We start from the raw sequence: 16,931 nt of genomic DNA on the forward strand, positions 1-16,931 counted from the left end.
AGGCACTGTACATGCATCCTAATGTGAGGGAGAGAGTCTTGTCAACCAGGACTCTTGACTCAGCAGCCCAATTAGGATGGGAGTTCTCCTGTAGTGAGCTGCAGAGGCATGCAGGGAGGCGGGACTGCCACAGAGGAAAAACACTGCTGTCTGATGGGCTTCAACACAGTCCCGTGTAGCTCAGTTGGTAGAGCATGGCGTTTGCAACGCCAGAGTTGTGGGATCGTTTCCCACGGGGGACCAGTATGAAAAAATATATATGCACTCACTAACTGTAAGTCGCTCTGGATAAGAGCGTCTGCTAAATGACTAAAATGTCAATGTAAAACACAGACAGACAGCTGAGGGCTGAGGAGAGCACCAAGCACAGTTTAGACAGCACACGCCTCTCCATGAGCTATTCACACACCCTACACTGGCCCAGAGAGAGATGGAGGCAGGCATCTTACAAATGCAGGAAATTGGAGAGATGGAAACATTTGAGAAAGACTGAGGTTTCTATAATACCAGAATACAGCCTTGTAACCTGTCTTTGATGAGCTAGTGGGGTTATTACAGGTGTGTGTGTGTGCTTGTATGTGTAGGGGTGTGTGTGTAGCTACACCAAGGTTAACTTACAGGAATATGAGGTAGTGGCACTCGCCCATTTGCTTTGGCACTTTCGTGCATCTCTCGTCGATGCTGTTTGCGGTATTTGTATGGTGGAACCCCATCTCTGGAACAAAAACAAGGAACATTTTACAAGCATATTCAAAACTAAACAACTCATGGGTTACTTTGAAGCTGTATGTACATTTCTAACGGTAGCAGAATCAACCTAAGAGAACAACAACATTTTGGGAGTTTGTGGTAAATTGAGCGGATTGAGAATTCTGGACTTAGATTTCGGTAAATAGCAGAGTATCTATACCCTGAAGTTTCCGCTGTAGCCCTACACAGCAGTGAGCAACCAGAGAGCGGCGCGGTCACTGATACCAACATTATGAATTGTTTAATCCCAAGTCGCAGTGGTCCCGCTGGGTGTGACTCGTCTGTGCCAGGAGCTGTGGAACAAAACAGCTGATAACGGCCTCTAATCTATCCTGCTTCAGACACATGTTTTGGTCCTGCTGAGCAGCCTTTGATATTTCTTTAACATGCGTCCCCCAGTGCCATCTCTGAACTTACAGCACAGTTCCTTTCTTCTCTTTCTCTGGCTTCCCTCTGCTAACAGCACCACTTACTCTTAAGGAAACATGCTGCTTCCCGCTAATGCGGAAGAAAGAGGATTGTTGTGCTAAATAACAGCTTGTGTCCGACATTGGATCCTCCAAAGGCAATGCTTATACATTTACCCATCTTGAAACAAACCATTGTCAAGCAATGTGGGCATGTCTTATAAGACGTAGGCTATAACATGTACTTTTTACTCATTGTGTACCGATTCCTTTTACGCAATTATGAGAGCCTGTCAAAATCTACTTAGCTTGAAATGTGATTAAACAAATATGAAGAAAACCTTTGTCCAATGTTGTGCATCACTCTAGTGAGAGAACAACTCATTCACTTTCTAATATCACTAGCATTTATTTCAATAACCTGCTCTTTTACCGTCAATTCTCCACCATTTCCTTAGAATTCCAGGAAACTTGATTTAAAGGGAAACAAGTCAATGTCTTCAAATGACAACCTGTGCCCCGTCATACCTCCCAGTTTATAGCTCTATAATTAGCATAAGTAATGACATTAGGAGCTTTCATTTGTGTGGGTAATGAACAGATGGCTGTTCTCTGAGGAGAGGAGCAGAGAGAGATGTGTTGCTGCTCCCAGTGAGGAGACAGACAGGGGGAAATGGCACCAGTCGGCGTGCAGCAGGAGGCGCTACAGTCAGACCAGGGTCCTATTCATTCAGCACCAAACGGAAGAAAACATACTCAAACAGAGAGGGACTACCTGAACTTGTCCAATGAGAAACTTGTTTCTGTTTTCTGTGGCAAAACATTTTGCTACTGTGTGCCCTAATGAATACGACCACGGTAGAGCTCAGATATACTGGGAATGGATTAAATAGAAAATAACATACTATTGTTTTCTATACCCACACACTCACATTTCATGAAATTGTTTGTGAAGGTCCTTATGCTGAATGGCAAGGAACAGGGAAGTTAAACTTCATTCTCGAGGCAAGACGCTGCCCTTACTCGTTGTATGTACTATTACAGTTTGACCGATCGTGTGTGTGCAAAACGTTTTTCTAATGTGCGCCCTAATGAATTCGACCCAGGTATAGCTCAGCATGGATTAGTACAGTATGATCGATTGTGTGTGTGCATTTGTGTGAGTGGGAGGTGATGCGGAGGCTGTGCGAGTACATACACACTGCTGTCGGTCAGGGAGAGTGTGTCTACGTCGCTGGCACTGGACATGCTCTGCTGCTCGCTGTCGTTGGCGCTGGTGGCAGGGGCCATGGCATAGCCCATGTTGACATAGTATGGGTTGACAGGCTCCCGCCACGGAACATGTCTGGAAGAACCACAACATTCAGAGAGAGAGCATTAAGGCAAAGTCATTAACAATACATAGCACATTATATAACAAAAATCAATGATGTCAGAGTGTATTAGCACCATTAAACAATAGATTCAGGTCCACATGAGACACATGAAAGTACATTTTATGAAGGTTATTGCACTGTATTATCATGACATTCAAAGGGAAGTATGTTGTCAGTTATTCTGGACAAGAGCAGATAAGAACTGAGTGACAATGTAAATGTAATTTAGATATAAAACAAAAAAACATTTACAAATAAGACTACTATCTCTGTAGTAATACATGCCTTTCACACAAAACCACCCACATTGTCATAATGAATATCCTTCAGAGAGGGTTTCTATGGATAGGTACAGTAGGGGAGATGCTCACTTAATTCTTATTGGAGGCATCGCATCACCACATCCTCCATCATTGACTCAACCTCCCTCAACACGTTCCTCAAACTGCTCCCTTCACATGAATTATAGATCTGGACTCTGTTCTCTTCATCTTTAAACTGAAGAAGATCCCTCAAGTGTTCAGTACGTGCTCCCTCCCTGGGATCTCTGAAGCTCTCAGTCTTACTAGAGACCAAACCAAACCCAGGCTACTTCTGACTGGCTATCATTAGTCAGCCCATATTCTGCCCAAATGAAGAAAAAATAAAATCTATTGTGAGGTGGTAAATCAGTTTAGATTAAGAGGAAAAAAGGAGAGTAGTTGAAGAATGTCTTTTAGTTCTACATGATATAAGTAAAAGGGATGAGATTCTAATGTCTAGAAATGACAAATTACAATTGGTTCTCATTGAAAAGCAATGAGAGTCGTGACAGAGGATAGCATTTATTGTGTCATAACTAGACTGCCAATCTATCAAATCAAATCAAGATATAAACTAGATTTCCATCCAATTGGTGACAGATTTTCATGCGAATATTCAAAAATTCACAAAGAAAATATGCGCAGTTTCCCATCAGTGGTGTGTTTCCACCAAACGGAATTGTTGTGGATAAAAATCAGTGCGTGATGACGTAGTGCAGACAAAATGTACTTTTTTGCTTACGTTGTCATGGACCTAATAAAAATCTGAAGTTCAACGTGTTTCCATCGCATTCTCAACTCTACCGATAGTTTTGTCACAAAAACTGTTGCATTAAATAGCAAATGTGACTAGTCTGGTCTTGGCACGTGCGCTTTAGCCAACAGCTGGCAGATACAGAGCGGGTAGGCTCTGTGGGTAGGCTAGTCTACAATACATGATATTACTACGGATAAGAGCGAGAATATTTGTATTTGTCAAACGGCAGTCAAGCATCGATCATCATGTCATCAGAATAAGACCCTCAACATTTATTGGAAAGGAGCATCAAGCTCATACCGTGCACTTTCACCACCCTGTGAAGTTCATCATAACTTATTTAATCTGTAGCCTAATAAACTACATGGTTTCCTGAGTCGTAGTGGGAGGACCACACACCATGTCATTGAGTGACTCCAAGTTTACTTCGATATGATGGCTATTATACAGTGGGGAAAAAAAGTATTTAGTCAGCCACCAATTGTGCAAGTTCTCCCACTTAAAAAGATGAGAGAGGCCTGTAATTTTCATCATAGGTACACGTCAACTATGACAGATAAATTGAGAAAAATAAATCCAGAAAATCCCATTGTAGGATTTTTAATGAATTTATTTGCAAATTATGGTGGAAAATAAGTATTTGGTCACCTACAAACAAGCAAGATTTCTGGCTCTCACAGACCTGTAACTTCTTCTTTAAGAGGCTCCTCTGTCCTCCACTCGTTACCTGTATTAATGGCACCTGTTTGAACTTGTTATCAGTATAAAAGACAACTGTCCACAACCTCAAACAGTCACACTCCAAACTCCACAATGGCCAAGACCAAAGAGCTGTCAAAGGACACCAAAAACAAAATTGTAGACCTGCACCAGGCTGGGAAGACTGAATCTGCAATAGGTAAGCAGCTTGGTTTGAAGAAATCAACTGTGGGAGCAATTATTAGGAAATGGAAGACATACAAGACCACTGATAATCTCCCTCGATCTGGGGCTCCACGCAAGATCTCACCCCGTGGGGTCAAAATGATCACAAGAACGGTGAGCAAAAATCCCAGAACCACACGGGGGGACCTAGTGAATGACCTGCAGAGAGCTGGGACCAAAGTAACAAAGCCTACCATCAGTAACACACTACGCCGCCAGGGACTTAAATCCTGCAGTGCCAGACGTGTCCCCCTGCTTAAGCCAGTACATGTCCAGGCCCGTCTGAAGTTTGCTAGAGTGCATCCAGAAGAGGATTGGGAGAATGTCATATGGTCAGATGAAACCAAAATCTAACTTTTTGGTAAAAACTCAACTCGTCATGTTTGGAGGACAAAGATTGCTGAGTTGCATCCAAAGAACACCATACCTACTGTGAAGCATGGGGTTGGAAACATCATGCTTTGGGGCTGTTTTTCTGCAAAGGGACCAGGACGACTGATCCGTGTAAAGGAAAGAATGAATGGGGCCATGTATCGTGAGATTTTGAGTGAAAACCTCCTTCCATCAGCAAGGGCATTGAAGATGAAACGTGTCTGGGTCTTTCAGCATGACAATGATCCCAAACACACCGCCCGGGCAACGAAGGAGTGGCTTCGTAAGAAGCATTTCAAGGTCCTGGAGTGGCCTAGCCAGTCTCCAGATCTCAACCTCATAGAAAATCTTTGGAGGGAGTTGAAAGTCTGTGTTGCCCAGCGACAGCCCCAAAACATCACTGCTCTAGAGGAGATCTGCATGGAGGAATGGGCCAAAATACCAGCAACAATGTGTGAAAACCTTGTGAAGACTTACAGAAAACGTTTGACCTGTGTCATTGCCAACAAAGGGTATATAACAAAGTATTGAGAAACTTTTGTTATTGACCAAATACTTATTTTCCACCATCATATGCCAATAAATTCATAAAAAATCCTACAATGTGATTTTCTGGATTTTTTTTTGTCATTTTGTCTGTCATAGTTGACGTGTACCTATGATGAAAATTACAGGCCTCTCTCATCTTTTTAAGTGGGAGAACTTGCACAATTGGTGGCTGACTAAATACTTTTTTCCCCCACTGTATCAATATTTGCGCATAAAGGCATTTCCACCCCATTTCTCGCATAATTACATTATACCGACACAAAAAGATCCGACCATGTCAAATTAACAAATTATCTGTCTGTGTTTATAAAATTGTACTGAAACTTCCTGTTTCCATCACAACAGTTTGTTTTATATGGTATGACTTTACTCGCATAAAAACTATGGATGGAAACGTGGTTATTGGCTATAGATGACAGGAGCTATGTAGGCTAGTGGTACTGCCTTCACATTTCACCAGGACCATATCAGGGTTGCTTACAACTATTCGGCAAAGCGCAATAAAGTAAGACAGGCTATTCCTCTACAATCCCGGAGGCAAATTCCCCACCCCCCAAAAAAACACAGAAACAAGCCTCACTTCCTATTCAACATAACATGGAAGTAAATATAGGTCTAATCTTCTTAGAAAACATGTGTACAGTCATGTTTGCTGAACAGAGAGAGCCCTGCCCTGTCCATCAACCATAAGTCCTATCAGCTTTTATCACTGGAAAAGAGAATACAGTTTAATACTAAAGCACTCTAGTCATGAAATTATGCTTACGGCCTTTTAGCATTTTCAGTCCATAAGCACTGTGAGCTGTAAACCATTACATAATCTGTCTACTGAATTACCTATGGCGAACATGCATGACATTTGCTTTTAGCTTACTAGCCTTAACCTAACAAAACATGAAATGTCATAATGTGAAGAACTAAGATAACAAGGAAAAGAGCTCAGATAAGTACTTGATTTGGAATGGTCTGCAATTTTGCAATAAAAGTGAGAAAAACAAGTGTCCATTGAAGTCTAAAAAGCCTCTCAATAAAAAATTTTTTTTGAGTAGTAAAAATCGATTCACTTCTCAAAACAGAGGCTCTGAGGAGAACACTTATTTGCTACTCATGCTCTAAAAACAGCTTTGATGAACAAAACCCACACCATGATGGCATCCCTCGTGATACATTCATCAAACAAAAACAAGTCCAACCAATACGGAGCCGTCAATGCATAGAAATGTACATTTTGTGGCTGAGGTGCAACGTGGTTGTGGATAACGACCACGTTCTATGGCTGAGGTTTCAAATGAGTGGGATTCATTTAAAAGGAGGGAGCATTCCGAGAGGAAATGCAAATGAAAGGAGCAGCGGCAGGAGGCCAGTCTGTTTTAAGGAGTTTGCACGGCAGGGGAGCGAGCGCCAAGCAGGAAGCCTCCTTTCTACCAGGGTTTCCCCTTGACCTGGAAGCCTGCTTCCCCCTAGAAACCAGGGCTTCCAATTCTAAACCTGGCTGCGTTCTCTCTTCAGGGCACCACAGGGAAAATGTCAGCCTCCTACCGGAACCTGAACTATAGCCATCCATCCATCCATCCTACTGACTGGTAGTGAGGCATCTGTTTATGAGCCTCTAAGCCCAGCCTGGTTCAGCCAGAGAGGAGGAAAGGGATGGATCATGGATGGAAGCAGCTCTCGGATTACTGCAGCCTCTGATGATTATTCCCAGGCAGCACTCAAGCCCATGATCTAGAATCTTCTAATGATTGAAGCAGCAGCCATGATGTCAATGTTAACAGGATCACAGAGAGACAGCAAAGAGAGGGAGCCGGAGGACAGAGATGCTTTCAAACCAACACTGGTTTCATTATTGTTGTATTTTTCTGCTCTGTTTAGCTACAGTCTGTCAGTGTGGGTGCACAGCTGTAAATGGATCACATTTCATCACGTTTCTTATGACCGTTGAGTAAGCTTTTGATGTAGGCTAGATGGCTTTCGATGAACATGAGGAAATACCTGAGTACAACAGCAGCACTTGCCTAAACGTTACTCATACCTCCCAGAAAGCCCATCAAAATCATCCATACCTTTGAATAGCCTAAGCCTGAAAAACTCAATTAAACTGTCCTCCTAATGCACCATGGGGGCACAGTAAGAGAAGCTCAATGCGAAATCATTAGACGTAGGACCTTTTGTTGTTCCAACGACTTGGGCATTTGTTTGCGCCTAGAGAATAATGACTGGTTCTTTGTCCCTCCCCTTTACATCGGAGTGCAGCCACCCCTGGATCACCACTGATTGGTTTATCAAAGCCCTGCTCATACACAGGAACATAAGTGAAGGAATCAGACCTGCTAGCAGGTTAGTTACTCATAAAATTTTCTCTACAATTACTCTGAAGATGATAGGGTTACATAAAAATGTAGGCTATATATCTAATCTGTTCAAACCAGAAATTGTCATTGAGATAAACAATCTAAGCTACTTTCCGAGGGAGACCTAGAGAGAGGAGGGGCACCAGGAGAAAAGTTCCCCATGGAAAATAAGTCAGGGGTGAATTGAATGAGTTGACAGACAGGTTGAAATTAGTCTTTCAGAATGAACAGTTTTATATACATTTGTATTCATGCTCATCATAGCATGTAAACATATTCAGAGAGCTGTGTCTCTACAACAACAGTGACTGGCTGTCTGAGAACAACAAAAATATCCTGCAACATTTTTTGTGCATTACTACAAAACTGAAGAAAAAAAATGTTTCTCTAAATTAATCGGATCCATCTTCACAACAGAGCTGCTCCCTTTTAATTCCCTGGATTCCATGTCTTCGCACATTAAGAGACATCTGACTGGTGCAAAATTTAGTTGCACAAAAACCCGAAGGGTGATGCTAAAAGGCTATTTAAAAATGGAGGGTAATCTTTTTGTAATTTCCGCCAAATACTAGACCTAATGAAATAGTCATTTGAAAACAACCTAAAAAAAAGCTCTGCTCTCACTAATTAAAGCCAATCATATCCAGGGGCCATAGAATACACAATCAGAAGTAGGGTGGAGTGTTTGTGGTTTTAAAATATCCTAGTCTTTCATTCTGTCACATTTATAGGCCAGTTGGAAATGAGAAAAGCCACCGTATAGGCCTTTACACTGTAACTATACTAAAAACGCTGTTCGGAGCCAAATAGACTAAATTCAGACAAAACAATATTCCTTAGCATAGGCCAATAGCCTAAACTATGTGCTATTTCTGAGTAGGCCTATTTCCAAAATCACAACACTAGTCCTAAACTGAAACAAAGACTTGGAAATGTTACTTTTTAGTCAGGCTAACTGAAAACACTGATTTCAAGTCCCTCATCTTCTACATATGTCAAGGTTTGTCTAAGACTGTTGTGAGAAAAGTGGATCAACTTCTAGTGATAGAATTCCGCAATCTTCAATCTCAGCACCAGACAATGCCAACAGTGAATACAGTGTCCTTACGCACATCTGAAAAGTAAAAATGCTGAGTTCTTACATATTTCAGAGCAAGGCAACATAAAGCTGCAAAATCCCTCCACATATTAATCTCACAGCTGGTGATGATAGCAGCTTTGCTTAGTGACAAATATGGAACAAATTCAGAGATGTGGGAATATGTATTTTTTAAAAATATTGATATTTAATTCACAGACTTTGGCACGAACATTTGTAGGCCTAATCCTTTGCATAGTGGGCTAAAAAGCCCAGATGCGCTGTTTCTGTTGCAACAGGACGAGGATTAGAGTTAAGTAGTCAGTCACATCTCACAATCCCATTCTGCGCATATGGAATGTCACAAGGCTGTGACACTGAAAGATTTCTGTACAATATAACATAAGCATCATATTACTATTGATTAAAGAATGGAAGACAGATAAACAAGACTGTACTTTTACAATCCTATTTTAGTCATCCAGAAGAGAAATAAGGGAATGCTTCCTTTTTTAGTGCCAGGTTCATTTCCTTAGACAGGGAATACTTCCTTTGACTTTCTGCTACAGTTAAACCAGAGTTCTCCATTTTCCACAGTCAAAAGAGAAATCATGTTGAGCTTTTCTCTGAGAGAACCTTTCTTCCACTAGAAAAGCCTGCCATTCACAGAACACCTGCGTGGGGAACACAAAGAGCGTCTGCCTCCACCTTCTAACAGCCATCAAATGCTCGCCCTCCGACCCCTGCCTCGCCATCACAGTCACAGGTACTTAAAGGCCTCTGCCTACACTGCATTCCTCTCATCTTAAGCTGTCCGCTGTGCTAAACTCAGAGTCTCTTTTCATCTCCAACTTCAGGCAGCACTCGCACAGAGAAGCTAGATAGTTATAGAGACTGGAGGAGAGAGAGAGACAGTGTTGGGACAGGATTTACCTGTACTCGTGACTGTCCTGGAATCTCTTGGTGCTGGTGACGCGCTGGGAAGCTGTCTCCTGAAGCAGCTTCTGAGTGAGCCGGTTGCTGGGAGTGGGATCGCTCTCCTGCTGCTCCTCCAACTCGTGGTCACATCTCCACTCCTCGTCCTCGTTCAGCGTCGGCAAATACCCTGGTAAAACCTTCCCACCCCCAGAAACAGAGCTCTGGTCGCTGTAGAGTTTAGGGCTCTCCCCCCCAGTCCTGGTGTATTCCAAATAGATGTCAGACTTGAGGAACAGTGGGTAGGTGTTCTCCTCTATCATAGTCTGAATCTCAGTCTGAGCCTGGTCAAACATGGCTGGGTCAATGTGCAGCCTCATCACACAGTCCTTGATGAAGCTCTTGGTGGCTGGTTTGATCTGTCTCGACACTATTCCATTGTTGTCCAGGATGTACTTTTTATAAATGGCTTTCGCCAGTTTCAGCTTCTTCTCCTCGCCCTGGCCCTCGTTGGCCTCGAGTTTACGGAAGCCACTGCAGGCGAACCAGAAGTCCAACATGTCTGCGCATTCCTCCTGCTTGAGGAACGTCCTGAACAGGTGGATACCATCCTGGTCATCCAGGAGGGAGTGCAGGGACTCTGCCCACTTAAGGTAGGGCGGCGTGGGGGAGGCGCTGCCCTCCGGCTCATAGCCCAGGTCCAGGTCAGGTCGTCTGGGCGTGGCCGTGGAGGCCTCGTTCTTGAGGCTCTCGCTCTTGAAGGAATAGAAGCCGTGGCTGTAGGGCCGTCCATCACTGGACACCAGCTCTCCCTCCTCCCCAGGGACCGGGGGTCTAGGGGCATCCTCAGTGAAGCTGCCCCCCAGATCCACCAGGTAACCCCCCACCTTGTTGCCCACGCTCATGTTCACAGCGTCCATACACCCCGTCCCAGCACAGCCCACAGTGCAGAACTAGCAGATCCACACCTCTACTTATGACACTGTGAAAGAAATTCTCCTGTAAGAAAAATACAAAAAATACATAATGAGTGGAAGCTTTAAAACACACAAAATGTAAACATATTCACAGGCAATGATTCAGACGTTTTTATCTCATTTTGACAACTTAGTAAAAAAGAACAAACGTTTGAGGCAAATTTTAAATGCATTCAATACTGAGAAAATAAAATCACTGACTGCATATCCATGTCTAATATTTCAAAAATAAATCCTGCCAAAACAGAGATGCCATAAATTATTTCATTGCTCACATCAATAGCACACATTTAAAGGTTTAAAAAATATTTTCACTACTAAGAAATAAAATTCTATAATCCCTAAAGCTTTAGCAAAGGGCATTGAATAAATCGATGCTCACGAAAAAAAGTGATCTGTGTGTCATATGTTCACACAGATTAGCACGTTCCACTAATGATTCCCCACAGCAATACCTTAACTTCACAAGAGTCAAGAACCTATTTTTATTGTTAGGTTTCTGAACTGTGGCTAGGGTATATGTTAGTATGAATGAAATCTATTCTATAAAATACAGAGGTAGCGAAAATAAAGAAAATTATTTTGGATATAGCCTAACTGCTTCGTGACAATCCTATTGAATGTATTTCCGACTTGGTATGGTTGGCTGAAAATAACTGAAAGAAAAAGGGTTATGTACATAGTAGTAGGTGACGCTTCCTTCCATTCTATAATAATGTCAAGTTCTTTTTTTTTTTTTTCCTGTAATTAGAGACCAATGTGCACATCGACCCCTCTTCACTATTGAAAATAAACGTAGACATTTTTCCATGTTTGAGATCAAGACTCTCAATATCTTTAGAATGTCCTCATCTATCTAGACACCAACTGACCTAGAATTTGTCAGCTCATATAAATACCTGGGTATCTGGCTGGACACAGCACGATTATTCCACACACACATCAATAATCTTCAAAGCAAAGTTCAAATCCAGAATAGGCTTTCTCTACCCAAACAAATCTACATTCACATACTCTGCTAAACACACCCTGGTCCAAATGACAACACTCCCCATCCTGGATTATGGTGATGTCATTTACAGGATGGCCCCAAGTCCGCCCTCAATAAACTGGACGTACTTTTCCACTCTGCCATAAGCTTTGTCACTCGTGCCCCATTCCAAACCCATCATTGTGACTTATAGTCATCCATTAACTGGCCATCCCTACATGTACAACATCAAACCCACCGGCTCACATTCATATACAAATCCCTCCTCGGCAAGACCCCCCCTTTATCCAGGTCGCAGTTGTAAATGAGAACTTGTTCTCAACTGGCTTACCTGGTTAAATAAAAAAATAAAAAAATCTCAGCTCACTACTAAGACTCCCCACAACAAACAGCAACCTGAGATCCAGCAATTACATAAACCTGCCAATCCCCAAGGCTCTCAGTATCTTTGGTGAAAATGCTTTTCAATGATCTGCTGCTTGAGACTGGACCATGGTTTTTTTTAAACACTGAAACTAAGCTCTTTTGAGCCAACTGGTACTTTTAAAAACAACTGTCTGAGATTTTAACTGATAACTGCATGTGTTTTCCCCTGCCACTTAAATGCTGCCCATTACTGAATCTCTTACAGATTTTTTTACTGGCTGGGTATTATGTGTACTTTTGACTGTTGTGTCTATGATACTGTTTAACCTATTTGTGTGTTAAACGTGCTGTGCCTGCTCCATGACGGGTCGTCATTGTAAATAAGAATTTGATCTTAATTGACTTACCTGGATAAATAAAAGTTCAAAAAAAAAACATATATATATATATATATATATATATACAGTTGGTGTGGACGTTAGCTAATGACAACTGCTTTGACTACTGGGCATTAGTTTTCAGCCAACTATTCATCATGATTTGTACTATCATCAACATTATATGCAATTTGTCATGTCAATATCAAAGCCCTAAATCTACGTTTTTATTGCTTTAATTCAACGGCTCAATTTAAATCAGGGGGGAAAGCTTAGGTGAGAATGAAAAACGAATCCTACAATGAATTCACAACTTTCACTGTGTACAATACCAAAACAACACTGCTGGAATCAATTAATTTAGCAACACAGCCTTCCAGCAACAACGTAACAAACATGCAGGAACCTAATACGTTACACTGTAACAAAAAAAGTTACAATATTGATGCTGGAATTCTATTAAACCACAACGTAGCCTACGTAGTAGCATATTTACCAAAATAGCAAGATCACATCTAACAAGAACAGGCTGTGATATGATTCCAACTGTGAACACGTAGATCATGCAAGCATTATCATGCGCACATTCACAAATAATGTGTTGCTGTCTTCAGTTTCGTAATATGCACGTACATTTCCAAAGATCGTAATCTGTCGCTACTATAACTGTATTACTACACCCATTCCCTGCCATCCCTAATGCTTTGAAGTGAGCCCCACATTCATTGCATTCATGTCTTGGCCTCTGAGTATGAGCAGCACAGCAGCAGAAACGGATGGGGGAGGGGAAGCTGAAACAAACTCCGTACACACACCCAGGCCCTTCCGCAGCCGACCCACTAGTACACAACTTTGCAACACTATTTGCCTACTAAAATGTAAGTATCTTTGGTAATGAATGTTCAGAGATGTTCACAACCAACACCCCACAATTTTTCAGAATCGATAAAAGACGCAGCAGAGATAGAACACTCGATCTCAGAATTGACTTGCGCACACACACACAGCAAAGCGATGGCACATATCATCTCCGGCTACCGCAATCCCAAACCATGAGCTGAAAAAAAGTGCTTTATACTTCACCTGTGAAAACCTACTTGCCGTTTTCGAGTGCATCGGGAATTTTTGCTCGTACAGCTCACTGTGAATCGTGTCATAGATGCGAATAGCAAGAGTTTAAAAATAACAAAGAAAACAATCCGTTCTCCACCTCTCCATGGCTGTCTCTCACTCCTGTCTGTGTGGTGGTTCAGAAGATGTACAGCGCCACGAGCGTTCAAAATACATACTGCTGCGTGTAAAAGAAATGGAATGGGGGGTAAACCTGAACTGGAGGGAGAGGGATGAGGTGAATTCTCTTCAAATATTCTATAGTGTAGCTAGGCTTTCTCTACCCTGGCGACAAAATCTTGTATCACATGTATTGATGACAATAAAGACAACCTGATCAAACCATCTAAACAAATCAAAAGCCTAGAATGACACATCTATACCGTTATTTGGAAATCCTTTGGCAGAAAGGGTCAAATGAAAACGCTCATATCAGGGAAATAATTTACAGAGGCTGGCACAGAATAATGAAGAATGGGGTTATTGTGTTTGCCTGCTGTAGTTAGTTTACTTTGAAAATGTCCGTGAAACATCAATATTAACACACATGGAATATGAACTTGGAGTGCAGTTTATCTACCATTAACTACCTTAATGTTGCAGGACCCCAGGAAGAGTAACTGCGCTAATGGGGATCCATAATAAATACAAATACAAATACAAGAAGAGAGCCAGAGAGAACTCTATTATCACCATATGTGCACTACATTACAACAGCCAATGAATGTATTTATTATATCTTATCATTTGAATCTATCAGCTCTGCCAGAGTTTACCAAAGAGAAATGCAAGGTGGTATGTTGGTACTCTTCAACTCTTCTAGCTCCCTTTTCACAGCTTGTAAAGAGATAAAGATCAAAGGTATTCCTGTGATTGTATTCCTCCACCTGACCAAAGGATAGAAATGCTTAGACAAAGTTAATACAGGTGGCTTTCAACTTGCTATACTAATCTTTAGCCCCCTTTAAGAAATACACAAGGGAGTAAGAATTAACATTTATTTTTACTGGAATGTATATTTGCAAGGCCAATATGTGTTTTGACTGTGTATCACACTTTGTGTGTTGATCTAGACCTGCAAACTAGCTGCACACACCTGCAAACAATCAGGTCTGTAATCTCAAGGCTTTACTGTACTGAGATCAAAGGCCATTGGAATGCAGAAAGACATTACTGGTCTTGATGATTTTATTAGATTAGATCATTCAAAAAGAACAGAGAATGACTGTACATATTTTTCAAATATATGTACAGTCTATATGTACATAATATTTTAGGGGGGGGGGGGGGCTGGATTTATGCCTGCACTGCAACTGAATGAGCCAAGACAAATCTGGCATATGTGCAGCCCTTCAAGAATTGGAAGTCCTTGTGTTGCGTAAAATGATCAGAGTATAAACAACATCTTGAGGTATACTTAGTTACACCCTGTGTTGTTGTAACCTGGTTGAGGTTAAATATGACTGAATGTCATAACTTTATGCTTCAAGGCACATTTTGTTAAAGAGATTCTCTGGGTACTTTTGTATACTTTTTAGCCAGTAGTTCTGAAAGTAGCACTCACGAGCCAAAAGTGGTCAACGGGAAATTGTGTACTACGCCACATATGTGCCCCAAGTCATTGCTCTCTCTCTCTCTCTCTCTCTCTCTCTCTCTCTCTCTCTCTCTCTCTCTCTCTCTCTCTCTCTCTCTCTCTCTCTCTCTCTCGCTCTCTCGCTCTCTCGCTCTCTCTCTCCTGTGTCCACTGAGCCATTGGGCCTGCCCTGCAATCTCATTGGATAATGCTGGGCAGGCCTCTTCCTAGCTGTCACTCAAATGCGAGGGGCTACAGCTCATTGGCTAGAACTCGAATTGGTAGTGGGCTGGCCCACGTGGAGGGAAATGTAGGGAAAAGGCCGTACAACTTCAAGAAAACAGTCGCTTTCAAACTAGGGATTTCGTAAGACAGTAATTCTGTTAATAGATTATGCATGTATGAACTACACATTGACACATCTAGCCCAAAGCAGGAGGTTTAAAAAATACTTTCTTAGTTGGCAAAGTACCGGAGCATGTCTTTAACACAGTCAGCTCAATAATATAATTTATATTTAATGAATGACAAATTTAAAAACCAAAATAATCACTTCTGGCTGAACAAATTGCTTAAAAACAAATATTTTCAAAATGATTTCTCAATGGTCTGAATTTTTGTGTGCACTTACAAAATAAAAATGTGTTTTGACCATGCTCAGGCTATTTGCTGGTATTGTGGAAGATCATATCTTTCTCAAGTTATCTTTTCTTGTTTAAAAACCCTTTCACCTCCAATGGCAAAAAAGTCCTGTAAATGATCTACTTTATGTGATTGGCCTGGAGCCATCTTCTTCTGAGAATTCACTGTGACCTCATCCTTTTTTTATTTGACTCTTTTTATCAGGTCAAATATATATTTATTGTTTTGAAAAAGTAAGATGGACAAATATGAAAGACTCTGAGAAATAGGTCGTATGAAGTGTCAATTCTTGTTATATTCTTTTGAGTCTTGTCTTTGAAGTGCAGATTCTATGCCACCATGGTGTGCTTCAATATACAGTCGTGGTCAAAAGTTTTGAGAATGACACAAGTATTGGTCTTCACAAAGTTTGCTGCTTCAGTGTTTTTAGATATCTTTGTCAGATGTTACTATGGTATACTGAAGTATAATTACAAGCATTCCATAAGTGTCAAATACTTTTATTGACAATTACATTAAGTTTATGCAAAGAGTCAATATTTGCAGTGTTGACCCTTCTTTTTCAAGATCTCTGCAATCCGCCCTGGCATGCTGTCAATTAACTTCTGGGCCACATCCTGACTGATGGCAGCCCATTCTTGCATAATCAATGCTTGGAGTTTGTCAGACTTTGTGGGTTTTTGTTTGTCCACCCGCCTCTTGAAGATTGACCACAAGTTCTCAATGGGATTAAGGTCTGGGGACTTTCCTGGCCATGGATCCAAAATGTTGATGTTTTGTTCCCCGAGCCACTTAGTTATCACTTTTGCCTTATGGCAAGGTGCTCCTTCATGCTGGAAAAGGCATTGTTCGTCACCAAACTGTTCTTGGATGGTTGGGAGAAGTTGCTCTCTGAGGATGTGTTGGTACCGTTCTTTATTCATGGCTGTGTTCTTAGGCAAAATTGTGAGTGAGCCCACTGCCTTGGCTGAGAAGCAACCCAACACATGAATGGTCTCAGGATGCTTTACTGTTGGCATTACATTTTTTACATTTTAGTCATTTAGCAGACGCTCTTATCTAGAGCAACTGGAAAGTCCAGCAAGCGCCAGAACCGTCTCCTAAAGTTGATTCA

At 41.6% G+C, this 16,931-nt stretch overlaps 1 protein-coding gene across 3 annotated transcripts in view; it reads right to left on the reverse strand.

Moving 5' to 3' along the window:
• The window catches only part of LOC311147747 (axin-1-like), a 54,285-nt gene that overhangs the window by 12,868 nt on the left and 24,486 nt on the right, over nt 1-16,931 (reverse strand). Inside the window, exons 1-4 of one of the 3 annotated variants that reach the window (XM_084184518.1) lie at nt 13,576-13,735; nt 9,800-10,780; nt 2,356-2,502; nt 619-715 (exon numbers count right to left, since the gene is read on the reverse strand). In XM_084184518.1, coding sequence (XP_084040644.1) covers nt 619-715; nt 2,356-2,502; nt 9,800-10,701 — 1,146 coding nt within the window. In that variant the 5' untranslated portion in view covers nt 10,702-10,780; nt 13,576-13,735. Of the gene's footprint in view, nt 1-618; nt 716-2,355; nt 2,503-9,799; nt 10,781-13,575; nt 13,736-16,931 lie in introns of those variants that run through there. The other 2 variants (XM_084184520.1, XM_084184519.1) reach the window with 2 other exon arrangements.

The sequence above is a fragment of the Coregonus lavaretus genome (assembly GCF_964263955.1).
Source record: "Coregonus lavaretus genome assembly, chromosome: 2".
NCBI lineage: Eukaryota > Metazoa > Chordata > Actinopteri > Salmoniformes > Salmonidae > Coregonus > Coregonus lavaretus.